Source organism: Mytilus californianus, unplaced genomic scaffold, assembly GCF_021869535.1.
Source record: "Mytilus californianus isolate M0D057914Y unplaced genomic scaffold, xbMytCali1.0.p SCAF_6, whole genome shotgun sequence".
In the NCBI taxonomy this organism is placed as follows: domain Eukaryota; kingdom Metazoa; phylum Mollusca; class Bivalvia; order Mytilida; family Mytilidae; genus Mytilus; species Mytilus californianus.
The window spans coordinates 117,222,671-117,250,545 of NW_026262712.1; the positions used below are offsets into that span (position 1 = coordinate 117,222,671).

At 30.7% G+C, this 27,875-nt stretch overlaps 1 protein-coding gene across 1 annotated transcript in view; it reads left to right on the forward strand.

Moving 5' to 3' along the window:
- Positions 1-1,345: 1,345 nt before the first annotated feature.
- LOC127704441 (receptor-type tyrosine-protein phosphatase alpha-like) overlaps positions 1,346-27,875 on the forward strand; it is a 101,986-nt gene continuing 75,456 nt past the window's right edge. Inside the window, exons 1-3 of the mRNA XM_052208488.1 lie at positions 1,346-1,434; positions 9,103-9,354; positions 13,223-13,390. Of these exons, the coding sequence (XP_052064448.1) occupies positions 1,371-1,434; positions 9,103-9,354; positions 13,223-13,390 (484 nt within the window). The 5' untranslated portion in view covers positions 1,346-1,370. The remainder of the gene's footprint in view (positions 1,435-9,102; positions 9,355-13,222; positions 13,391-27,875) is intronic.

Consider the following 27,875-nt stretch of genomic DNA (forward strand, 5'->3'; position numbering starts at 1 on the left):
ATGTTTTGTGAGATCTCAACCCTCCCCTATACCTCTAGCCAATGTAGAATAAACAAACACACAGCAATACGCACAGTAAAACTAAGTTTAAAAGAAGACCGAGTCCGGTGTTAAAATAGGTAACAGAAGAAACTTAGCAAAATGACAATGATACCTAAATGAACAAAGGACTACTAGCAGTTACTGACATGCCAGCTCCAGACCTCAATTAAACTGATTAAAAGATTATGTCTTCATGATATGAAAATCAAGCACAATCCCTCCCTATAGGGTTTAGTATCATATCATCATAAAATATACGAGAAGAATATAACCCGTATCATGCCAGCAACTGGTTTTAGAATAAATGTGTTTATTTCCGATGCAAAGACCCTATGAGTGAATCAAATTAATTCAAAAAAATGCCATCTTTAATGACCTGACAACAGTATCGTAACTATATCCCTTTTGAATAAGTCTGTTTAAATGTTTGGTTAGCTTTTGACATGTTTGAGGTGAATGACGACATTGTTGTGCTTTGTATTGAATATTACCATAAAAGATAGGATGTGAAATACCTGAACGTATAAAAAATGTCTACACGTTGATTTATATTTACGAATAATGTCCTTGTGCCGATGATGAAATTTAATAAATGTTTTGACAGACTTCCGACTTAAGTTGGTTCACCGTTATGGAATATTTGTTACGCAGATGACGTGGGATGTTTTTCAATTTCCCCCGAATGTGACCTACCGAATTAGACATGTCACCAGGTTTGTACTTACATGAGTAACACGACAGGTGCCACATATGGAGCAGGATTTGTTTACCCTTCCGGAGCACCTGAGATCACCCCCAGTTTTTGGTGGGGTTCGTGTTGCTCAGTCTTTGGGTTTCTATGTTATTTTGTGTACTGTTGTTTGTCTGTTTGTCCTTGTTTCTTTTTTAGTCATGGCGTTGTCAGTTTATTTTCGACTTGTGTGTTTGAATGTCCCTTTGGTATCCTTCGCCTCTCTTTTATAATTGTGTTTGAGAATGGTATTAAATGTATGTCTTATATATTCCAATGACCCTTGATGATATATGCATCGAATATATTTACGAACATAGCATGAAATTGAACAAAAGATGTGTTTTTAATTTAAACGGACTACCCACAACCACGAATTGACGGGTATCCCGTAAACTATCTAAAATTTAAAAACAATAATTGACGAAAGAAACTTTTTACGACCAGACGGAGATTAGAATATAGAAATTGTTTTATTATTTCAAATAATTTCCCGCACTATGTTATTCCGGTACATTATTCAACCACTCATTAGTTAAGTGTCTTTCTTTAGGTCAGTTACAAATATAATAACTACTTCCTTGTTCACTTCACAGAAATGACGGAAAGAAAATGTTGGGAAGTTTTCGTACTGATTCTTAATTTCTACGTTACTAATGCAGGTATGTATATAATTAAAACCGTCGAGTGCGAATAATGGTTATTTAACCTTACAGGTATGCATGATGAATACATGTTTACGCAATTTAGAAATAAAATGAAGTTTGTTGAACAAATGTTAAATATTGAAAAAAAACATTGCAAAATTAGAAATAAACTAGAAATAAAATAAGGTTTGGTACCATTAAAACGTTTAAACCCGCTGCATTTGTTTGCACCTGTCCTAAGTCAGGAATCTGATGTTCAGTAGTTGTCGTTTGTTGATGTGGTTCATAAGTGTTTCTCGTTTCTCGTTTTTTATATAGATTAGACCGTTGGTTTTTCCCGTTTGCATGGTTTTACACTAGTAATTTTTGGGGCCCTTTATAGCTTACTGTTCGGTGTGAGCCAAGGCTCCGTGTTGAAGACCGTACTGTGACCTATAATGGTTTACTTTTATAAATTTTGACTTGGATGGAGAGTTGTCTCATTGGCACTCATACCACATCTTCTTATATCTAATGAGTGACATGACGAATATCATTAAGCATTTACCGTGATTTATTTGTACCTTATCTTATATGAGTGTTAGAAAATATCAATATTCGTAGCAAAACTCAAGTGTGAAGAAAATAAGGAAAGAATAGAAAGAATAAAGTAGAAGTGCTCCAAAGTTTTCTTTGTTGCAATCATAATTTTTCATTTCAAAATCGAGACTGAAATGTGCATCACATATATATGTTCAGCCACAGATATTTTGTATCATATAGGATGTTAGTAATTTGTACATCTTTTATACATACATGTATATGTATAATGATATGCTAATGAAACGTATTGATTTTATTATCACATTGAGATAAAAATATAAAAGCTATGTATAAGTCAAATACTGTGTTTGAAATTGTTTTCGTGTGAGAAAACAATATGGATCTAAACGTACCAAAAAAAACCAAAATATATATTTGGTCATAACACAAACGTACATTTGATATAGCCATTTACGGTCAACATATAAATGAAAGTCACTGTGAGAAAGTCTGTGTTATTTTTGCCGATGCTTCTCTGTCTTAGTCTCTGTTCAAATCGTATCAGTTCATTTGATAGACTTCCTACTTTAGGAAATGTGTAAATCAGAAGGGATACTCAAATATTCCGAAGATTTGTTAGAGTACATACAATCTAAGTCTCTTTCCTCTTGCAAAAATATAAAAACATTTGACTTTATTCCCTTCACCTTGGTATTCTCCATTCGAAACTTGAGGGTAGATTAAAAGATTCAGTCTCACTTTGATTCATTAAAAAGAATGGCCAACATAGTTGCAAATATCTTGTTTAAGAAAGCGATGAATCATAAGAGATAAATCATATTTTAAACATCTCTTTTTTTATTTTTTATTTTTTATTGATCTTTTTGGTGTTCAAACTACAGTGCATACATACATTTTTACAAGACATAAGTGAATGACATGACATTTATGGCATTGTTATACTATTGATATTATGCGAATAAGACATAGTAAAAAATTTACAAGTTGATGATGTGAATACTCAGTATATGATACATCTTAAAAAATACTTTGGAATACATTAAATATATAATCAGATTAAAAATACATTTAATTAAATAACTTCCATAAATCCCCCCCATCTGTCGACAAATGACTCGTGTTTGTCTTTAGAAAGATATAAATATTCTAATATCTCTAGACGTCTTTTCAAAAATTTAAGAAAAGCTTGCACAGATATTAACAGTCTGTCTAATTGTGTGTTCTTTACATAATTAATGTAATACTTTGCCTGTAGAATACAATAATTTAAAACTACGTTATCAGAATTCAATACACCAAAAATGACACTATACTTATTCAAAAATATTTTTACTCCAAAAACTAAATACCACCAATTAGAAAATTCTCTCCAAAACTGTTTTGTTTCTATACATTCAAAAAATTTATGCTCTATAGTTTCTATTTCTTTACAACTGGCACATTCATTAGATAAGGAAAGTTTATATTTTTCAAGAAGATAATTATGTGAGACTATTCTGTGTAACATTTTATATTGGAAAGCTTGTAGTTTGCTTTCTATAGTACATTTAAAAGATAGTGAATAAATATTTTTCCATTTTTCGTCACTAATTTCTATATTAAAACTTTCTTCCCACCTTTGTTGTGAAATAGGAGAAATACTTCCCCGATCGATAAAAAGTGAATATACATCTTTAGCAAATAATTTACTGATAGGCTTTTTTTTATTCTTATGCTCAAAAACGAATCCAAATGAGTTGCTGTTAGGTGACATGTGTTGTTGTAATAACAAATTTTTCCAGTCACTTGGTATAGCAAGTTTAATAGATAGAATGTCTACAAAAGTAACATTCAGGTTATATTTTTGGTTAATAGCGTCTTGAGACAAAAATTCGCCTTTGTCATCTACAATATTATCGATGAACCTTATGCCTTTCATGTACCAAGATCTGTAAAAAATACTCGTTCTGTCAATTTTGATAAACGGATTGAACCAAATAAATTCTTTTCTAACATGAAATGCATTTAACGGGATGAAAATACCCTTGAAACGTTTCCAAGCAGATAACACTTCTATATAAAAAAAGAGGTGCTTTTAAATTTAAAAACTCAAATTCACGTCTGCTCATAAATAAATCCTCTAAATCAAAAAGGGGGAAGAATGCTTTGGAAACATGTTTCCATTTGGAGTCATGTTCTGACAGAAATCTTTCTACCCACATTATACGAAAGGATAACAGCTGTACTTCAAAATTTGGGGCTTTTAGTCCCCCCTCGCTAAGAGACTTTTGAATAACTTCCGATTTAACTTTCGCAGTACTACCATTCCATAAAAAACTATTAATGTCACGTTGTATTTTAGTTACATAATATGTTGGTACATGTGTAGATGAAATGACATAAATAAATTCGATATTGCAAGTGATTTAAGAATTACAATTTTACCGATCAAGGAAAGGTTTCTGATCCTCCACAGTTTAATTATTGATTCCATTTTTTCTATGCATGTATCTAAATTAGAACAAATCATTTCTTCAAAAGCATTAAATCTTAAACCTAAGGTTTTAAAACCATCTGTCCATTTAATAGGAAGGGATCCTTCTTTGTTAAATTTATTTCTTCCAATCCATGTTGCTTCGGTTTTCAAAAAATTGACTTTTAACCCTGAACACTTCTCAAAATCGTTAAAGGAATCTAATAAAATTTGCGCGGAAAATACATCTTTCAAAAAACAAGTGGTATCATCAGCCAACTGTGAAATTTTTATTTCAGTATCCCCAATTTTTATACCAGATATCTGATTGTTCTTACGAATACTTATTGCCAGCAGTTAAACATCTCTGTTTCAAACAAAAATATCTCTGGGACTGACACCATCAATATGAATGATACTTTTAATTACTACATTTTGGAGGACGTGTTTTTCAACAAACAATCGGAATTCCTTTTGGTACCACCTATGCACCTTTTCTTGTCGGCTAGTTCTTTCATTCAGTCATATTAGACAGGTTTCATACAGAAGCTTCTAGAGAAGAATTAAAAGCTAACATTATCCTTTAACTTCATGATACGCTATGTAGATGATGTCCTCTCACTAAATAAAGTTTGGGAATCTATCCAATCGAATTCAAAATAAACTCTCAATAATACAGTTTATATAAGCTAAGGAGATGTGATATGATGTCAATGAGGCAACTATCCGAAAGAGCCCAACAGACGTAGATCTAAGTACCTATAGGTCACCGTATGATCTTAAACAAAGAGCAAAGTCCATACCGTACAATCAGCTATACATTCCCCGACAAAACAAAATGTGAAACAATCCAAACGAGAAAAATCAACATCTTGATATACGACGAAACAATTGGAAACATAAAAACACAAAAACAAAATATATATAACATACAGCAGAAAACGTCAAGAACTAAAGAGCAAGCTCCTAATTTGGGACAGAAACATACAGAATGTGGGATTAAACATGTTTGTTTGCTCCCAACCCCCTTTTACGAAGGACAATGGTGTAACAGCACAACATTAGAACAAACTATAAAATGGCTTGATCATCAGATCGACACGAAGCACAACAAAGAAACAGTTATCTTAAAGGCAAAAGACACAAAGTACCGATATAAGATTACCTTCAGTTACTGAAAGCTAGTTTTAAAGCCAACATCAAATAATAAATAAATCCAAAACAGTGAAGCTTGCCTAATATTTTGATTTACATCTAAAAATGGACTATGAGGGTTGGTTGAGAAAAACAATTCAAGACAAAAGGAATGAATTCATCTTTACAATAGTAAACTTTTAATTTCTATGTAGCAACAATCCAACAACACCTGCATATTGAATATTATATATCCCAGTTGAAAGGATATTCCATAGCTTGCGTTTTCTATCATGATTTACATGATAGGGGGTTCAAAATTAAAAAAAAAAATGGTCATCACTTCGAACGTTTAACGAACGACATCACAATTGATTTGACCGTCATAGGATTTGTTCAAACTGTCGTTTACACGATCTCGTCCTCTTTTCCAAGATTGTGACACCACCTGACGCTACTCTTACCGAATATGTTGTTACCTTGAGCTACATTACGTGTGCCACTAGTGGGGGTGATCTGCTTATCCTTTCAGAACACCTGAGACCTCCCTAGTTTCACTTGGTCTCTATGTACTGTTATGTGAATTATTTGTCATGTTTTTTTGCCATGCCGTTGTCAGTATATCGCGACTTAATATCCCGAAATATTTAAATCATAATGCCAAAAAAACATATGTGAAAGACTACCATATTAGCGTAAAAGTATATATCTGAAATAGTGACAGATTGTCCGATGATGTATAATTTTATTTCTTTCGTGTGAAGTAGAGGAAAAATAAAAGTTATGGGGAAGGAAACCAACCTGGTGCGTGGTACATGTAGATATGTTAATTCGTCCCAGGAGTAATCAGACATTGATTAAAAAGATTTTAACTGATAATCAGTATACCCTTGACTATAATTACTATTTAGAACTTACTATTGTCGTTTACTTACACACACAAACTGAAAATATAGACTGCAGAAAGTCTTATAGAAAAAAAAAGATTTCTGTTTGCCAATATCTCCTTTTTCTCGTGTAAGTAAGCCAAGTCATTTAAAGGTTATTAAAATTTCGAACGGTCAAATTCGATAAAAAATTGTATTTAAAAGTATATTACAATGATTGTTTAAGTAATATTTTTAAGAAATTAAACTGTAAGAAATTTTGCGACAAAATGTGTTGGACATATTCATTAATTAATAATCATTAAATTGCATTCAGTGTATACAAATTACCATGACTTTTCGGTTTTACTTTAAAAATATGCATATAAACAGTCATGGTTATTCCAATTGAGAACTGGTTTTCGAGAATATCATCAGCCCAGTACTTTTGTAATGAAATGAAATATCATTGATACATTCATTTTCTGTAATTTTGCTGTTTATGAAATGTAGGAGTGTTTCAAAACACTGCTGTTTGTCCACCCAAAGTCATACCCTTAGTCACATTTGACACATTTTTTCTGAAGTTTTGGTTTGCAATGCTCTTCAGCTTGGTGTTTTTATTAGTTGTTTAATCTTCCGAATCTTAGAAGATTGGAACGCCACTGATTGGTCTTTTAAAATGCTTGTCAGTAGTCCCAAACTATGATTGATTCTGGTATATTTGACGAGTGTTTACAACTACGTATAATGGTCGATGCCAACCCTGAGAGACGTTTCGTCCCAGAATATTTAACCAGCCCAGTAGTCAGCATTTTCGAGTGGATTTAAAATATCATTGACACGTTCTTTTTTTTTGTTTTATTGTTTATAGATTGTAAGAATATTTCAAAAAGTCGAAACGAAAAGGTTTTTCTACCACATATATTTAGACTTAGTTGTATTTGGTACAACTTGGCGAACTTTTTATTTGCTTTCCAATGCTCTACAACTATGTGTTTGAGTTATTTTGTCTTTCGTCTGTTTTGATTAGTGTCTGATGTAAACGAAAACGCGTTTAGCGTCCCAAATTATGAACAGGGTATCTTTGATGGGAACTTACAGCCACTGGGGACATATCAGTATTCAGCACCGTTGTGATGACATGAAATATCATTGTTATGTTAATTTTCTGTAAATGTTCATGTTATAAAATATAAAAATTATTCGAAACATTTAGGGCGTTAAACAACTTATAATCAAACAAAGTAAAACTGATTGATAAAATGTACCTTTAAACCTACAATATACTAAGTAACTAAACAATTAACAAGACAAAGTCCTTTTACGGTACACGTGACAAGGGTCGTAGGTATATGTAAATCTATATTACAGTTTCATAAGTGTATAAAGATTCAGTTAAACTCATCACACAGCATTATTGAACGTCAATCTTTTTTTTCAAACCGGACATGCAGAATAAAAGTTTTCATGTTTTATTGAAATATTTTAATCCATTTTTTACTTTTTTACTATTCTTCTAATTCTAAAGTTTAGTATTGCTATGAGTATTCTGCTTTATTATTTAGCTTATTTGCAATAATGATTCTGTGTTTGATGGTCTAAAGTTGAATGCTATATTCCCGATGTTATTTTCTGGCTTAATGATTAAGCCATAGTGAAAACAATCAAATAGATAAAACCTATGCAATATATATTATGGATATAAATGAAAGATGCTCAATAGACGAAAACACAATTTGCTTGCATGTATCAAAAATAATTATGAATAAACCTCTTTAAGAGTATAAGTTATTAGACATCAATAGTAAATCTAGTTTGAACCATAAATGTCTTAAGACATAACTGAGCTAACAATAGACTGACGTCAAAGAAATAGGTCAAAATTAAATTCTACCATAGAATATGCCATAAAATGTTAAAAAAAATAATAATGTGACTGTATGGTAATTATTTACATCATTTACGACAAACAAACATCGGTAATCTGTAAAGTATTCAATAACTACATGCAACAGTACATCATATATTGTGCTACAAGCCTAGATAAAGTCAATGAAGACTAAGTAAAGCTATATCAAAGAGTAGTCTTGCTGGACGATTATCACAATATTTCTTTTACTGTAGAAAGAATAGTAAAAGGATCTTTAGAAAAATCTTTAATTACACAACTATACGAACCGGATATATATCGTTTTCATGAGAACTTAAATTGTGAAATGTATTTGGTTTCCAGTATAAAGACGTGATATTATTGACGTGTTCTTTAATATAATACAAGAGTAGAGACGGGCGGATTTGTGTCTTTCTTAATCTCCTCTTTCGTGAATGATGCAAGGGTATATGTAGGACTACATAATTTGATTGAGATCCAAATTATTTAGCTAGACATTCCAAAAAATGATTTGCATAATTTATGGGGAAAAAAATGTTTGATGCTTTGCCTGCTAAGGGTTGAAATATATATTCTGGAGAAACATTATTTTTATATTGGCTGCAATGAGTTGTTCCTTTATTGAGGTTGTAGTAATGACATTTTCATACTGCTACATTTTTATTTCATTTTGATTTTCATAATATTTAGATACTGGTTTTCAAGTTTATCATAATGGATGTTTTTATTTTGTTGAAAGGAGAATCTTCTGTTCTGATTTTATTTTAATAATTATTGTGTCTTCTTCTTTGTAGACATGACTGCAACCGTGGGTGGCACAGTGAATTTGACTTGTAATATAGGAGGGAGTGTATTTGGATGGCAAAAGCACAATGGTGATAAATGGGTACCTCTTGAAAACTATGGAAAATATGGAGGCTTACAAAAACCTATTCTAACCATTAATAACGTTGATACAGATGATGTCGGAGTTTATCGTTGTTTTTCATTTGATGAACAGAATAAATTCCAGGATTATGGTTTCAATGTAACAGTAACCTTTCCAGGTACATAACGTATAATTGATGAAAAAAAACACAACAAAAAGTTCTTTCATATTACACTTCAAGACCAAATATATTTAACCCATTAGAATATAATAGACATATTCCTTACTTCGTGGTAATATTAAATGAATATAGAAATGAATTGAATTGTCAAATTTTCTTTAATACCCTTGCCATCTTTTTTAATGTAATAAATTTAACTGATGAGGAAAATATATTATTGAGTTTTGTTTTCTTTACATCCTGTGTCAACAAGTTTATGCATATTTAAAACAGTTATGACTACATATCTGGCAGAGCAGTGGTATAAAAAATACCTTTGACTTGCAGTTAACATATAATAATGTTCGCATAAATTTCGAACACCAAGGTACGGCATGTAATATTTGAATAACAGAACATCATAAGTTATCACCCCAGTTCTTTCCTTGCATAATTTGTCTTTCAAATACGGTATTGGACATGGAGTAGGGGTTGGAAGTGATTTGCTATAAACAGCTGTAAGGTTATACAAGGATCGATTTTTGTCTACTTGGATGTTCGGCATGCATGTGCGTTATTTCCTTCAATTTTCAAAGAAGATGTACATTTACTTACTTTTAAATGGAATAAACCTAACCTATAACATGTTGTGTCATGATGCAAGTGTCCCTGTTTTTTGGTGAGCAGAAATGGTTATGTCCATGCATTGCTATGGGTATCCAAAACAAATATATAAACAGATGTAAAAGAGAGGTGCACAATGATTTCATGTATTCTTAAATTTTTTGACAGTACAATGAATCTAGATTATGTTACGGATTCAAAATGCGGTCAGACGAAAAAAGAAACCAAAGGACACAACGAACGGGAGGCATCCTATATTCCTCTTTTTTCGGATTTCTACCATTTCCAACTTTGAACGATCAATACCAAATCTTAGTCTCTTTTGCGTTCATTTTGTTCATTAATAGTCCGATGATGGTAGAAATAAATTTACGTTCGATGACTGTTAATCCTTTAAAATACATTCCCATAAAAGATGATTGACAGTTACCTTGGTTTCGTTACAGAAACTCCACTAATTGGTTTCTTTTAACCCACATTTATACAGCAATGCATTTGTCTGGTGTACACAATTTTAAGCCTTGTATCTATGATTAGTTTATTTGTAGCAAGAATTCTATATAAAATTATAAACTGGAACACACTAAATGAGTCATTATTAGTACAATAAAAGGTTAAACTATAAATAAATTACAAATTTTCTATAGGAGTGTTCAGTTCTTCAGAAATGTTCTCTTATTGGGTTTTTTGTTAAGACACTCTATATTCGTAGACAAATTTTTTTTAGAAAAGATTTGACATTATTTACTCTTATCTTAATAAATCCAAATTTTTCCATTGACATGCATGTGATTTTCTCCGAAGCAGTGATTAGTCTTTTCGTTCGTTTTTTTTTACATAAATCAGGCCGTTAGTTTTCACGTTTAAATTGTCATTTCGGGGCCTTTTATAGCTGACTATGTGGTATAGGTTTTGCTCAAAGTTGAAGGCCGTACGGTGACCTATAGTTGTTAACTTCTATGTCATTTGGTGTCTGGTGGAGAGTTGTCTGATTTGCAATTATACCACATCTTCTTATTTTTATATCTATCCTTTTATCCCCGAAGGTTTCCCGCGTAAAGATAATGGACCCAGTTTTTCTGGCTGATATATGCCCATTTTCCCATTTTCCAATCAATTAGAATTAGTTTTGCTGGAAAAATGTTTAAATTCACAGCAACGTATAAAGACTAGTGTAGGGAAAGTGCCACGCTCCATGCAAAAACCCCTCATTGGGCTCATAGATGGTTTGTTGCAAGACTCCAAATGTCTTCTCTTTCACTATCCAACATTTTCTCCCTAGTAAGTAGTAGTTCAATGTTTCAACCTTTATCACGGTCGGTCCATTTGGCAGAACCTGGTGAATACCTATAAGGTAATTTGTTTTGTCCTGAAACAGTCATGAAATATTTGCCGCGGGACATTAAGCAAACAACAACTTTTTTCTTATTCATGTGTGCCATCAGATATATTATTATTTACTATCAGTACATGCACATCAGTTCTTTGATTCAAATATAATATACAATAAAGTTATATTGACTTATTTGTAGATCTTGTTAGTTGATCATTTTCACACTTCAGTTTTTCTGCCTTCGGCATACATGAAGATGTACTTTGTCCTATTTGTTATTGAAATGCTCTTAAACTTTGAAGTTAATTCTATCGTCAATCTGTTTTCATTCGAGAGTCACTGGTAAGTATTTTGTCGACAAAAAGTACATCTTGAATACTGAATTATAAGCCTGTTTGTTTATGACTTTTTGAGCAATGATTTCTTGACAAATAAGAATAACAATCGGAAGTTACGAAAGAAAAAAATAATAATGCGTCAGTTTTAAATTGCAGAAAAAAACCCGGTATCAAAACATTGTCAGAAAATTAAAAAAAAACTACGTATTTGAACTCATTGCGAAACAGTTCGATGCATGATATTTGATATGTTTTACCTTTTTTCAAATGGGGACAGGGGGTGTTTACCGCAACAAAACACGAATTAAATCAGCGGAAGTTGAAAATATTACCGTAGTTTACCAAAAATAAATGTTTTACTCTTTCGAATTACAGTATTATGTTTTACAACACGTCAACTTTAATTTAAACTCATCGTACTTTGTCCTTTGTCAAAATGATGACTAGTTTGTATCACACACATTGCCATATTTAAAGTGAAAGTAGCATTTATATAAATTATGTTTTTAAAAATTCCTTTTACATTTAGCCTTTTAGTTTTAGTTTAATTTCATTTATCAAGCAAAAACTTTAAGAAAATGTCTTTAATTTTTTTAATTTTTATTACTTTTTGGCTTAAGCGATTTATTAAATGATAAAAAATTTAACTACACTCTTATTGTTAAACACTGGGTCATGAATTTCGTTGGTCTAAAAAACAGTTCGCTCATTCATACTTTGAACTTAAAATAAAACATGTGAAACTTGAATAAAAAAGTTTTTTGTATTGTGTTGAAAATAAAACTGTATATTTCTATGTCATTTGATCTCTGGTGGAGAGTTGTCTCATTTGTAATCTTACCACATCTTCTTATTTTCATATTTGTAAATATCAAAAGGTCATGCCTTCCTGCACTGTTTATATTGTTGCTGTGTGAGGTCTACAGCTGTAGATATAAGAGTGTAGAACCAATGATATTTTTATCAGCAGGCTACAAACTCTGATCTTGCTTTCGTAAACAATGTGCACATTAAGTTATTTGGTATAATTCAATACATGTTTTATAAGTACCTGTTTTTTTACTTGTTTGTTTTGCCGGTAATATAGAACTAAGAGCATTCTTAAGAACTCATTTCATTGGAATGGGAGATTGAGTATTTAAACCCTATTTTGATTCTACCTCATGTTCAACCATGCATGTTGTTGAAGATATAATATTGACCTCAAGACATCTTATGTTTTCTTTTTTCTTCTACTATTCTACCTTTATTTTTTTTGGTAAACTCGGATCGGGTTTAACTTACATATTTGGCTTAGACGCTTGGCTTGTTGAGGACGGAATTAACAACTTCCGAAGCAAGGGTGGCAGCACTCCGAACTTTCCCGAAGTCCTGCGTTTATGAGTTCGGTCCTTGCTTTAAGTTGGTCATTTTCTAGTTCGTTGGGTTACTGTTTCTTTTAACATCTTCTTTATTTTTATTATTATATTTGTTTTATCTAAATAAAGATGTTTTAACAAATGTTGTGTTTTTAAGCAAGTGCTTAAAATTCTAAATTTCTTGTTCAATTAGGTCATTCCGAATGAAAAATACATATCATTTAAACTTTTAGTTCATGGACATTTTGGAGAATGGAAAGAGTGGAACGCTTGTTCAGTATCGTGTGGTGATGGCCAACGGTTTAGACACAGGATTTGCAATAATCCTCCTCTATCCTCTACCTCAAAATGTAGGGGTGACACTCAGGAGGCCGAGAATTGTTCTAAAAAAGAATGTCCAGGTAATTTAATTTACCGCAGTTAGGTATACACTTTGTGTCAAAAATGATGCAGCAACTGTGTATATTTTAAATTTAATTGAAAATTTAAATCCAAATATATCAATAGAAAATAGACCAGTCGTTTAAAGATTTAGCAGAAATCTTAGGATGTGCATACAAAATATGTTAACCTTTCCTAATTCAAGATCAAATCATCTATTAAATTCCACCAACCCCTTAAAATCAATTGAATTTACAAATTGGGCGAAGCAAAGGTAATACAAAACTGTTATTATTTGCAAATTTATTTAAATTTTATTATTCAAAAAGGGAACTTGTGTTGAATTTCTATTGTTACTCAGTATAAAATGAAAAACAAATTATTTGGTGTATATTGTTAATAATCCGGTGCAGAGTTTATAGCCGTTTTTTTACGTGCTCCGCAATACTTCACTTAATATTGAGTGCTGTGTTCCGTAGTATAGAAAGAAACGGATATGATCTAGATACCGGATGTTAGTTTATTGTATCACTCCATGACACAAAATCTCTACACCCACTTTACAAATTCAAACTAAATGGACAATGATCTTATTACCTTTCTTTATTCCAACGTCAAAGTAATGTTTTCGTCACACGCAGAGCAAAACTTCACTTCTCAATGCAAGCACCAGTCCTATTCAACATGTACAAGAATTGTGGACACTTTTGAGGGAGATAACTCAAATTAAGAAATAATTCTTTTGAACTGGGTTTCTAATCTCCTTGACTCATCTGGCCCGAGAACACAGTTATTTTCCCCTATTTGTCTATTAAAACATAATGGCAATTAAAAAAAATTCCACCTGCTCTATTCTAAAAAGATTTGGTGTGCATAAAGTTTGACTTTTATCCCAAAACATATCAAAAATTCAGAAAAGTCTACCAGCTCATTCTCTCCTGGTAACCCCAAACATAAGGACACCGGTAAGGATGAAGCCAGAGAGCTTCCGAGAAGAGGAAATTCCACCTTTATTTACCTGACCAAATCACTCATTTCTACAGAAAATTTCAAAAAGATTTTTTCCAGACAGTATATTTGAAGTCTTATCTTTCACCTAAATGCAAACAAATAATGAAAAATTCCAAAAAAAGACAAAGAAAAAAAATAAGAAAAAAAACACTGAAATTAAAGGGAACTACATTTGTGGACAACGAAAATTGAAGGTAGATAACTGTGTCCTCGGACCATCTGTTGTCCAGTTCGCAAGATAAGACAACTCTCGATATGTGTCGCGATGGTCTATATATGATCATATATGTGTTAATTGATTAATCAGTGGGAATCCTTTAACATGTTAACTATCAGCAAGGATTTGTATAGTTTTAAATCCTTGCTATCAGCAAGACATTTGGTTTTAAACGGAAAGAAAAATTATATTTAAATATGCAATATTGCTACTTGGGCTGTAGTAGAAAGAATTCACGACTAACTATGTCAAAAAAAGTTCATAGTTTAATTTTCATTTGGCATAATTACTAATCTTTCTTTCAAGAGAATCTTCTTTGTCTTTCTTAATTATAGTAAAAAAAAATCTGAAAAAAATGTATTTACTATCTGTTTTATACGCCTCTGTAACCGTAAACGATTGACTTTACAATGTTATGAGGTCATAAGTAAAGGTATTTTTTTCAGTCTTGAGTTGCAAGTAAATGGCACAAAGTCCCACGCCTGACCGTCACACAATTGATAGGACAAAAATTCACAATTAAATAGTAAAACTGTTTACTATCGTTTGAATATATTAGAGAAACTTAAATTATTGAAGTACTTTCTTTTTTTCACAAAAATTCATTATACATATTAGGATATTGTTCGTCAGAACTGATAAATGAAGACTTATCAAATTTTATTCATGCAAAGGATATATTTCTTGGTACCATAAAGCCAGTCAAGTAATAACATTTTTTTTCGCAGCCTATTTTCTAAATAATCATTAGATCATTATGAATTCTTTTACCGTGAATTAATTTTGTTTACAAAGTTGTTTATACTTATAATTATTAATGTTCAAGAAAACACAAAATATTACTATGAAATAAGTTTTTCACATTGTAAATCAGAGACAAACTATCTCTAACCTGACTTTTTTCTGGTACCATCTTCGTGTCCGGGGCTTTTATGGCCTACATTTGAAATGTATCATCTTAATTCAACAAATGGATATATTGGCTTATAAATAAAAAGATGTGGTATGATGAAAACTTTCCGTCAATTGAAAGAACAAAATACGAGGATCTTAACAACTATAGGACACTGTACGTCATTCAACAATGAGTAAAACCCAGTTATACATGTTATAAAAAGTTATCTTATAAAATGCCCCGGTATGAAAAAATTGGAAATTATTTAATAAGAAAAAAAACGCTGTATCTGGTCCGAGTACACAGTTATTTCGTAGTGCATTTCTTTTAGACAATAAATGAAAATAAAAAAAATCCCACCTGCGCTTTCTCAATAATATTTTTACAGTGTGTTGTACTACTTTTGGGACAAATTATATCAAAATTATAGAAAACTTCATCGGCTCTAACTCAAAATATGGACAATTCTATGTTAAGGGGGTCTTGAAATCTTTTGACAGCTTCCGAAGTGCTAATTTTTAACCTTTTTCAGCTGGACCAAATCACTACTTTACTTTACAATTCATGACCCAAATTTTTTTACAGTGTAATTTCATCCCCCTACTTGCTATTTGAGGCATAAAACATGAAGGAATACATTTGGAAGGGGTACTAAAAAAATTGGCAAGCAACACACTGTCCACACTAGGGACTTTATTCGTGGACAACGAAAATCAAAGGACGATAACTGTGTACTCGGACCTAATAGGATAGAAAAATTTGACCAATCTTAATAAAACTTGGTATGACTAAAGCTTAATAAATTATGAGACTGCTGACAAAGTTTCATGGCAATAGGATATATATTATAGACAATATGATAAATTCTATATTCAACTTCGCGTGTTAAATTTTGACGTTTAAATTGAAAAATTTCAACTATCAACATTTGGGGCTTTAAAAATTAAAATATTGCAAAAAATTACATTTTAAAGGGCTTTATATATGACATATTATGTATTTAAAGCAATAGAATACTCATTTGATTTATCAGACTTATCACAATTATTTAAAAGTCAAATTTATATGAGCCTGTGCCAAAAAATGGAGGTTTTCCAATGAAGGGGGGCCTTACATGAAGATGTATTATTTTCCAGCAATTTTAAATTTGTAGAGTTTTTTGGTTATAAATAATCCTTACATATGTATTAAATGTACTTTAAATGGAAGGAAAAATTACAAATAGCATACCATATTAGTATAAAAGGGTCTTAAGCCAAGTAAGACTGAAAATAATTTAGGGTCAATTTAGGCCGTAGCACATATTTACATTTAAAAATGCATACTGAAGCAATAGGAAATAAAAATTTGTGTCTTTTTTATAATTTCTATACTCAGGTTACATGATACAATAAATCTGAGCATAAAGGGACTCTTGCATTCTACTTTTTTTGCAGACAGTATGGTCTGATACAAAGATTTTTCACTTTTTAGTGAAAAACTCGCATGCAATTTTAGCCTCAGCAGGCTTATATTTGAACCACTTGCTATTTAACATAAGAAAAGAAAGATACTATGTGAAATGAAACAGGTACAAAAGACATTGTGAAGTGCTTTTAATACAAATTTAGTGAAATCTTTATTATGGACTTCAACTTTTATGTACCTAGGTCCTCACATTTAACTTGATCCAAACAGGCCGTTACACGAGGGTCATTTATACAACACATTTTGCACATATTGTCTGAGATAATCTTATTTTCTGTAGATTCAGAGTTCACAAATGAGTAATACAACTGGGTTAAAGCATAGAAACACAAATATTGACACAGGAAAACCTGTCACATAGAAAGTCAGAATGCCACTTATGCATCAAAATTGAAAAAGCTTTGAAATGCTTATTTTGACCATATAATGCCAAAATGGGTAATTTTTGAAGAATTTCTATCAAATAAAAGTTAAAATCCTTTAGTTTCATGCTATCTGACAAATTGACACCATTAAATCATTCAGGGAAGTTGCCAAAGTACAGATTCTATATTTACTGATTTCGCCTCTTAGGATAGAAAAATTTGACCAATCTTAATAAAACTTGGTATGACTAAAGCTTAATAAATTATGAGACTGCTGACAAAGTTTCATGGCAATAGGATATATATTATAGACAATATGATAAATTCTATATTCAACTTCGCGTGTTAAATTTTGACGTTTAAATTGAAAAATTTCAACTATCAACATTTGGGGCTTTAAAAATTAAAATATTGCAAAAAATTACATTTTAAAGGGCTTTATATATGACATATTATGTATTTAAAGCAATAGAATACTCATTTGATTTATCAGACTTATCACAATTATTTAAAAGTCAAATTTATATGAGCCTGTGCCAAAAAATGGAGGTTTTCCAATGAAGGGGGGCCTTACATGAAGATGTATTATTTTCCAGCAATTTTAAATTTGTAGAGTTTTTTGGTTATAAATAATCCTTACATATGTATTAAATGTACTTTAAATGGAAGGAAAAATTACAAATAGCATACCATATTAGTATAAAAGGGTCTTAAGCCAAGTAAGACTGAAAATAATTTAGGGTCAATTTAGGCCGTAGCACATATTTACATTTAAAAATGCATACTGAAGCAATAGGAAATAAAAATTTGTGTCTTTTTTATAATTTCTATACTCAGGTTACATGATACAATAAATCTGAGCATAAAGGGACTCTTGCATTCTACTTTTTTTGCAGACAGTATGGTCTGATACAAAGATTTTTCACTTTTTAGTGAAAAACTCGCATGCAATTTTAGCCTCAGCAGGCTTATATTTGAACCACTTGCTATTTAACATAAGAAAAGAAAGATACTATGTGAAATGAAACAGGTACAAAAGACATTGTGAAGTGCTTTTAATACAAATTTAGTGAAATCTTTATTATGGACTTCAACTTTTATGTACCTAGGTCCTCACATTTAACTTGATCCAAACAGGCCGTTACACGAGGGTCATTTATACAACACATTTTGCACATATTGTCTGAGATAATCTTATTTTCTGTAGATTCAGAGTTCACAAATGAGTAATACAACTGGGTTAAAGCATAGAAACACAAATATTGACACAGGAAAACCTGTCACATAGAAAGTCAGAATGCCACTTATGCATCAAAATTGAAAAAGCTTTGAAATGCTTATTTTGACCATATAATGCCAAAATGGGTAATTTTTGAAGAATTTCTATCAAATAAAAGTTAAAATCCTTTAGTTTCATGCTATCTGACAAATTGACACCATTAAATCATTCAGGGAAGTTGCCAAAGTACAGATTCTATATTTACTGATTTCGCCTCTTAGGATAGAAAAATTTGACCAATCTTAATAAAACTTGGTATGACTAAAGCTTAATAAATTATGAGACTGCTGACAAAGTTTCATGGCAATAGGATATATATTATAGACAATATGATAAATTCTATATTCAACTTCGCGTGTTAAATTTTGACGTTTAAATTGAAAAATTTCAACTATCAACATTTGGGGCTTTAAAAATTAAAATATTGCAAAAAATTACATTTTAAAGGGCTTTATATATGACATATTATGTATTTAAAGCAATAGAATACTCATTTGATTTATCAGACTTATCACAATTATTTAAAAGTCAAATTTATATGAGCCTGTGCCAAAAAATGGAGGTTTTCCAATGAAGGGGGGCCTTACATGAAGATGTATTATTTTCCAGCAATTTTAAATTTGTAGAGTTTTTTGGTTATAAATAATCCTTACATATGTATTAAATGTACTTTAAATGGAAGGAAAAATTACAAATAGCATACCATATTAGTATAAAAGGGTCTTAAGCCAAGTAAGACTGAAAATAATTTAGGGTCAATTTAGGCCGTAGCACATATTTACATTTAAAAATGCATACTGAAGCAATAGGAAATAAAAATTTGTGTCTTTTTTATAATTTCTATACTCAGGTTACATGATACAATAAATCTGAGCATAAAGGGACTCTTGCATTCTACTTTTTTTGCAGACAGTATGGTCTGATACAAAGATTTTTCACTTTTTAGTGAAAAACTCGCATGCAATTTTAGCCTCAGCAGGCTTATATTTGAACCACTTGCTATTTAACATAAGAAAAGAAAGATACTATGTGAAATGAAACAGGTACAAAAGACATTGTGAAGTGCTTTTAATACAAATTTAGTGAAATCTTTATTATGGACTTCAACTTTTATGTACCTAGGTCCTCACATTTAACTTGATCCAAACAGGCCGTTACACGAGGGTCATTTATACAACACATTTTGCACATATTGTCTGAGATAATCTTATTTTCTGTAGATTCAGAGTTCACAAATGAGTAATACAACTGGGTTAAAGCATAGAAACACAAATATTGACACAGGAAAACCTGTCACATAGAAAGTCAGAATGCCACTTATGCATCAAAATTGAAAAAGCTTTGAAATGCTTATTTTGACCATATAATGCCAAAATGGGTAATTTTTGAAGAATTTCTATCAAATAAAAGTTAAAATCCTTTAGTTTCATGCTATCTGACAAATTGACACCATTAAATCATTCAGGGAAGTTGCCAAAGTACAGATTCTATATTTACTGATTTCGCCTCTTAGGATAGAAAAATTTGACCAATCTTAATAAAACTTGGTATGACTAAAGCTTAATAAATTATGAGACTGCTGACAAAGTTTCATGGCAATAGGATATATATTATAGACAATATGATAAATTCTATATTCAACTTCGCGTGTTAAATTTTGACGTTTAAATTGAAAAATTTCAACTATCAACATTTGGGGCTTTAAAAATTAAAATATTGCAAAAAATTACATTTTAAAGGGCTTTATATATGACATATTATGTATTTAAAGCAATAGAATACTCATTTGATTTATCAGACTTATCACAATTATTTAAAAGTCAAATTTATATGAGCCTGTGCCAAAAAATGGAGGTTTTCCAATGAAGGGGGGCCTTACATGAAGATGTATTATTTTCCAGCAATTTTAAATTTGTAGAGTTTTTTGGTTATAAATAATCCTTACATATGTATTAAATGTACTTTAAATGGAAGGAAAAATTACAAATAGCATACCATATTAGTATAAAAGGGTCTTAAGCCAAGTAAGACTGAAAATAATTTAGGGTCAATTTAGGCCGTAGCACATATTTACATTTAAAAATGCATACTGAAGCAATAGGAAATAAAAATTTGTGTCTTTTTTATAATTTCTATACTCAGGTTACATGATACAATAAATCTGAGCATAAAGGGACTCTTGCATTCTACTTTTTTTGCAGACAGTATGGTCTGATACAAAGATTTTTCACTTTTTAGTGAAAAACTCGCATGCAATTTTAGCCTCAGCAGGCTTATATTTGAACCACTTGCTATTTAACATAAGAAAAGAAAGATACTATGTGAAATGAAACAGGTACAAAAGACATTGTGAAGTGCTTTTAATACAAATTTAGTGAAATCTTTATTATGGACTTCAACTTTTATGTACCTAGGTCCTCACATTTAACTTGATCCAAACAGGCCGTTACACGAGGGTCATTTATACAACACATTTTGCACATATTGTCTGAGATAATCTTATTTTCTGTAGATTCAGAGTTCACAAATGAGTAATACAACTGGGTTAAAGCATAGAAACACAAATATTGACACAGGAAAACCTGTCACATAGAAAGTCAGAATGCCACTTATGCATCAAAATTGAAAAAGCTTTGAAATGCTTATTTTGACCATATAATGCCAAAATGGGTAATTTTTGAAGAATTTCTATCAAATAAAAGTTAAAATCCTTTAGTTTCATGCTATCTGACAAATTGACACCATTAAATCATTCAGGGAAGTTGCCAAAGTACAGATTCTATATTTACTGATTTCGCCTCTTAGGATAGAAAAATTTGACCAATCTTAATAAAACTTGGTATGACTAAAGCTTAATAAATTATGAGACTGCTGACAAAGTTTCATGGCAATAGGATATATATTATAGACAATATGATAAATTCTATATTCAACTTCGCGTGTTAAATTTTGACGTTTAAATTGAAAAATTTCAACTATCAACATTTGGGGCTTTAAAAATTAAAATATTGCAAAAAATTACATTTTAAAGGGCTTTATATATGACATATTATGTATTTAAAGCAATAGAATACTCATTTGATTTATCAGACTTATCACAATTATTTAAAAGTCAAATTTATATGAGCCTGTGCCAAAAAATGGAGGTTTTCCAATGAAGGGGGGCCTTACATGAAGATGTATTATTTTCCAGCAATTTTAAATTTGTAGAGTTTTTTGGTTATAAATAATCCTTACATATGTATTAAATGTACTTTAAATGGAAGGAAAAATTACAAATAGCATACCATATTAGTATAAAAGGGTCTTAAGCCAAGTAAGACTGAAAATAATTTAGGGTCAATTTAGGCCGTAGCACATATTTACATTTAAAAATGCATACTGAAGCAATAGGAAATAAAAATTTGTGTCTTTTTTATAATTTCTATACTCAGGTTACATGATACAATAAATCTGAGCATAAAGGGACTCTTGCATTCTACTTTTTTTGCAGACAGTATGGTCTGATACAAAGATTTTTCACTTTTTAGTGAAAAACTCGCATGCAATTTTAGCCTCAGCAGGCTTATATTTGAACCACTTGCTATTTAACATAAGAAAAGAAAGATACTATGTGAAATGAAACAGGTACAAAAGACATTGTGAAGTGCTTTTAATACAAATTTAGTGAAATCTTTATTATGGACTTCAACTTTTATGTACCTAGGTCCTCACATTTAACTTGATCCAAACAGGCCGTTACACGAGGGTCATTTATACAACACATTTTGCACATATTGTCTGAGATAATCTTATTTTCTGTAGATTCAGAGTTCACAAATGAGTAATACAACTGGGTTAAAGCATAGAAACACAAATATTGACACAGGAAAACCTGTCACATAGAAAGTCAGAATGCCACTTATGCATCAAAATTGAAAAAGCTTTGAAATGCTTATTTTGACCATATAATGCCAAAATGGGTAATTTTTGAAGAATTTCTATCAAATAAAAGTTAAAATCCTTTAGTTTCATGCTATCTGACAAATTGACACCATTAAATCATTCAGGGAAGTTGCCAAAGTACAGATTCTATATTTACTGATTTCGCCTCTTAGGTCCGAGTACACAGTTATTTCGTAGTGCATTTCTTTTAGACAATAAATGAAAATAAAAAAAATCCCACCTGCGCTTTCTCAATAATATTTTTACAGTGTGTTGTACTACTTTTGGGACAAATTATATCAAAATTATAGAAAACTTCATCGGCTCTAACTCAAAATATGGACAATTCTATGTTAAGGGGGTCTTGAAATCTTTTGACAGCTTCCGAAGTGCTAATTTTTAACCTTTTTCAGCTGGACCAAATCACTACTTTACTTTACAATTCATGACCCAAATTTTTTTACAGTGTAATTTCATCCCCCTACTTGCTATTTGAGGCATAAAACATGAAGGAATACATTTGGAAGGGGTACTAAAAAAATTGGCAAGCAACACACTGTCCACACTAGGGACTTTATTCGTGGACAACGAAAATCAAAGGACGATAACTGTGTACTCGGACCTAATAGGATAGAAAAATTTGACCAATCTTAATAAAACTTGGTATGACTAAAGCTTAATAAATTATGAGACTGCTGACAAAGTTTCATGGCAATAGGATATATATTATAGACAATATGATAAATTCTATATTCAACTTCGCGTGTTAAATTTTGACGTTTAAATTGAAAAATTTCAACTATCAACATTTGGGGCTTTAAAAATTAAAATATTGCAAAAAATTACATTTTAAAGGGCTTTATATATGACATATTATGTATTTAAAGCAATAGAATACTCATTTGATTTATCAGACTTATCACAATTATTTAAAAGTCAAATTTATATGAGCCTGTGCCAAAAAATGGAGGTTTTCCAATGAAGGGGGGCCTTACATGAAGATGTATTATTTTCCAGCAATTTTAAATTTGTAGAGTTTTTTGGTTATAAATAATCCTTACATATGTATTAAATGTACTTTAAATGGAAGGAAAAATTACAAATAGCATACCATATTAGTATAAAAGGGTCTTAAGCCAAGTAAGACTGAAAATAATTTAGGGTCAATTTAGGCCGTAGCACATATTTACATTTAAAAATGCATACTGAAGCAATAGGAAATAAAAATTTGTGTCTTTTTTATAATTTCTATACTCAGGTTACATGATACAATAAATCTGAGCATAAAGGGACTCTTGCATTCTACTTTTTTTGCAGACAGTATGGTCTGATACAAAGATTTTTCACTTTTTAGTGAAAAACTCGCATGCAATTTTAGCCTCAGCAGGCTTATATTTGAACCACTTGCTATTTAACATAAGAAAAGAAAGATACTATGTGAAATGAAACAGGTACAAAAGACATTGTGAAGTGCTTTTAATACAAATTTAGTGAAATCTTTATTATGGACTTCAACTTTTATGTACCTAGGTCCTCACATTTAACTTGATCCAAACAGGCCGTTACACGAGGGTCATTTATACAACACATTTTGCACATATTGTCTGAGATAATCTTATTTTCTGTAGATTCAGAGTTCACAAATGAGTAATACAACTGGGTTAAAGCATAGAAACACAAATATTGACACAGGAAAACCTGTCACATAGAAAGTCAGAATGCCACTTATGCATCAAAATTGAAAAAGCTTTGAAATGCTTATTTTGACCATATAATGCCAAAATGGGTAATTTTTGAAGAATTTCTATCAAATAAAAGTTAAAATCCTTTAGTTTCATGCTATCTGACAAATTGACACCATTAAATCATTCAGGGAAGTTGCCAAAGTACAGATTCTATATTTACTGATTTCGCCTCTTAGGATAGAAAAATTTGACCAATCTTAATAAAACTTGGTATGACTAAAGCTTAATAAATTATGAGACTGCTGACAAAGTTTCATGGCAATAGGATATATATTATAGACAATATGATAAATTCTATATTCAACTTCGCGTGTTAAATTTTGACGTTTAAATTGAAAAATTTCAACTATCAACATTTGGGGCTTTAAAAATTAAAATATTGCAAAAAATTACATTTTAAAGGGCTTTATATATGACATATTATGTATTTAAAGCAATAGAATACTCATTTGATTTATCAGACTTATCACAATTATTTAAAAGTCAAATTTATATGAGCCTGTGCCAAAAAATGGAGGTTTTCCAATGAAGGGGGGCCTTACATGAAGATGTATTATTTTCCAGCAATTTTAAATTTGTAGAGTTTTTTGGTTATAAATAATCCTTACATATGTATTAAATGTACTTTAAATGGAAGGAAAAATTACAAATAGCATACCATATTAGTATAAAAGGGTCTTAAGCCAAGTAAGACTGAAAATAATTTAGGGTCAATTTAGGCCGTAGCACATATTTACATTTAAAAATGCATACTGAAGCAATAGGAAATAAAAATTTGTGTCTTTTTTATAATTTCTATACTCAGGTTACATGATACAATAAATCTGAGCATAAAGGGACTCTTGCATTCTACTTTTTTTGCAGACAGTATGGTCTGATACAAAGATTTTTCACTTTTTAGTGAAAAACTCGCATGCAATTTTAGCCTCAGCAGGCTTATATTTGAACCACTTGCTATTTAACATAAGAAAAGAAAGATACTATGTGAAATGAAACAGGTACAAAAGACATTGTGAAGTGCTTTTAATACAAATTTAGTGAAATCTTTATTATGGACTTCAACTTTTATGTACCTAGGTCCTCACATTTAACTTGATCCAAACAGGCCGTTACACGAGGGTCATTTATACAACACATTTTGCACATATTGTCTGAGATAATCTTATTTTCTGTAGATTCAGAGTTCACAAATGAGTAATACAACTGGGTTAAAGCATAGAAACACAAATATTGACACAGGAAAACCTGTCACATAGAAAGTCAGAATGCCACTTATGCATCAAAATTGAAAAAGCTTTGAAATGCTTATTTTGACCATATAATGCCAAAATGGGTAATTTTTGAAGAATTTCTATCAAATAAAAGTTAAAATCCTTTAGTTTCATGCTATCTGACAAATTGACACCATTAAATCATTCAGGGAAGTTGCCAAAGTACAGATTCTATATTTACTGATTTCGCCTCTTAGGATAGAAAAATTTGACCAATCTTAATAAAACTTGGTATGACTAAAGCTTAATAAATTATGAGACTGCTGACAAAGTTTCATGGCAATAGGATATATATTATAGACAATATGATAAATTCTATATTCAACTTCGCGTGTTAAATTTTGACGTTTAAATTGAAAAATTTCAACTATCAACATTTGGGGCTTTAAAAATTAAAATATTGCAAAAAATTACATTTTAAAGGGCTTTATATATGACATATTATGTATTTAAAGCAATAGAATACTCATTTGATTTATCAGACTTATCACAATTATTTAAAAGTCAAATTTATATGAGCCTGTGCCAAAAAATGGAGGTTTTCCAATGAAGGGGGGCCTTACATGAAGATGTATTATTTTCCAGCAATTTTAAATTTGTAGAGTTTTTTGGTTATAAATAATCCTTACATATGTATTAAATGTACTTTAAATGGAAGGAAAAATTACAAATAGCATACCATATTAGTATAAAAGGGTCTTAAGCCAAGTAAGACTGAAAATAATTTAGGGTCAATTTAGGCCGTAGCACATATTTACATTTAAAAATGCATACTGAAGCAATAGGAAATAAAAATTTGTGTCTTTTTTATAATTTCTATACTCAGGTTACATGATACAATAAATCTGAGCATAAAGGGACTCTTGCATTCTACTTTTTTTGCAGACAGTATGGTCTGATACAAAGATTTTTCACTTTTTAGTGAAAAACTCGCATGCAATTTTAGCCTCAGCAGGCTTATATTTGAACCACTTGCTATTTAACATAAGAAAAGAAAGATACTATGTGAAATGAAACAGGTACAAAAGACATTGTGAAGTGCTTTTAATACAAATTTAGTGAAATCTTTATTATGGACTTCAACTTTTATGTACCTAGGTCCTCACATTTAACTTGATCCAAACAGGCCGTTACACGAGGGTCATTTATACAACACATTTTGCACATATTGTCTGAGATAATCTTATTTTCTGTAGATTCAGAGTTCACAAATGAGTAATACAACTGGGTTAAAGCATAGAAACACAAATATTGACACAGGAAAACCTGTCACATAGAAAGTCAGAATGCCACTTATGCATCAAAATTGAAAAAGCTTTGAAATGCTTATTTTGACCATATAATGCCAAAATGGGTAATTTTTGAAGAATTTCTATCAAATAAAAGTTAAAATCCTTTAGTTTCATGCTATCTGACAAATTGACACCATTAAATCATTCAGGGAAGTTGCCAAAGTACAGATTCTATATTTACTGATTTCGCCTCTTAGGATAGAAAAATTTGACCAATCTTAATAAAACTTGGTATGACTAAAGCTTAATAAATTATGAGACTGCTGACAAAGTTTCATGGCAATAGGATATATATTATAGACAATATGATAAATTCTATATTCAACTTCGCGTGTTAAATTTTGATGTTTAAATTGAAAAATTTCAACTATCAACATTTGGGGCTTTAAAAATTAAAATATTGCAAAAAATTACATTTTAAAGGGCTTTATATATGACATATTATGTATTTAAAGCAATAGAATACTCATTTGATTTATCAGACTTATCACAATTATTTAAAAGTCAAATTTATATGAGCCTGTGCCAAAAAATGGAGGTTTTCCAATGAAGGGGGGCCTTACATGAAGATGTATTATTTTCCAGCAATTTTAAATTTGTAGAGTTTTTTGGTTATAAATAATCCTTACATATGTATTAAATGTACTTTAAATGGAAGGAAAAATTACAAATAGCATACCATATTAGTATAAAAGGGTCTTAAGCCAAGTAAGACTGAAAATAATTTAGGGTCAATTTAGGCCGTAGCACATATTTACATTTAAAAATGCATACTGAAGCAATAGGAAATAAAAATTTGTGTCTTTTTTATAATTTCTATACTCAGGTTACATGATACAATAAATCTGAGCATAAAGGGACTCTTGCATTCTACTTTTTTTGCAGACAGTATGGTCTGATACAAAGATTTTTCACTTTTTAGTGAAAAACTCGCATGCAATTTTAGCCTCAGCAGGCTTATATTTGAACCACTTGCTATTTAACATAAGAAAAGAAAGATACTATGTGAAATGAAACAGGTACAAAAGACATTGTGAAG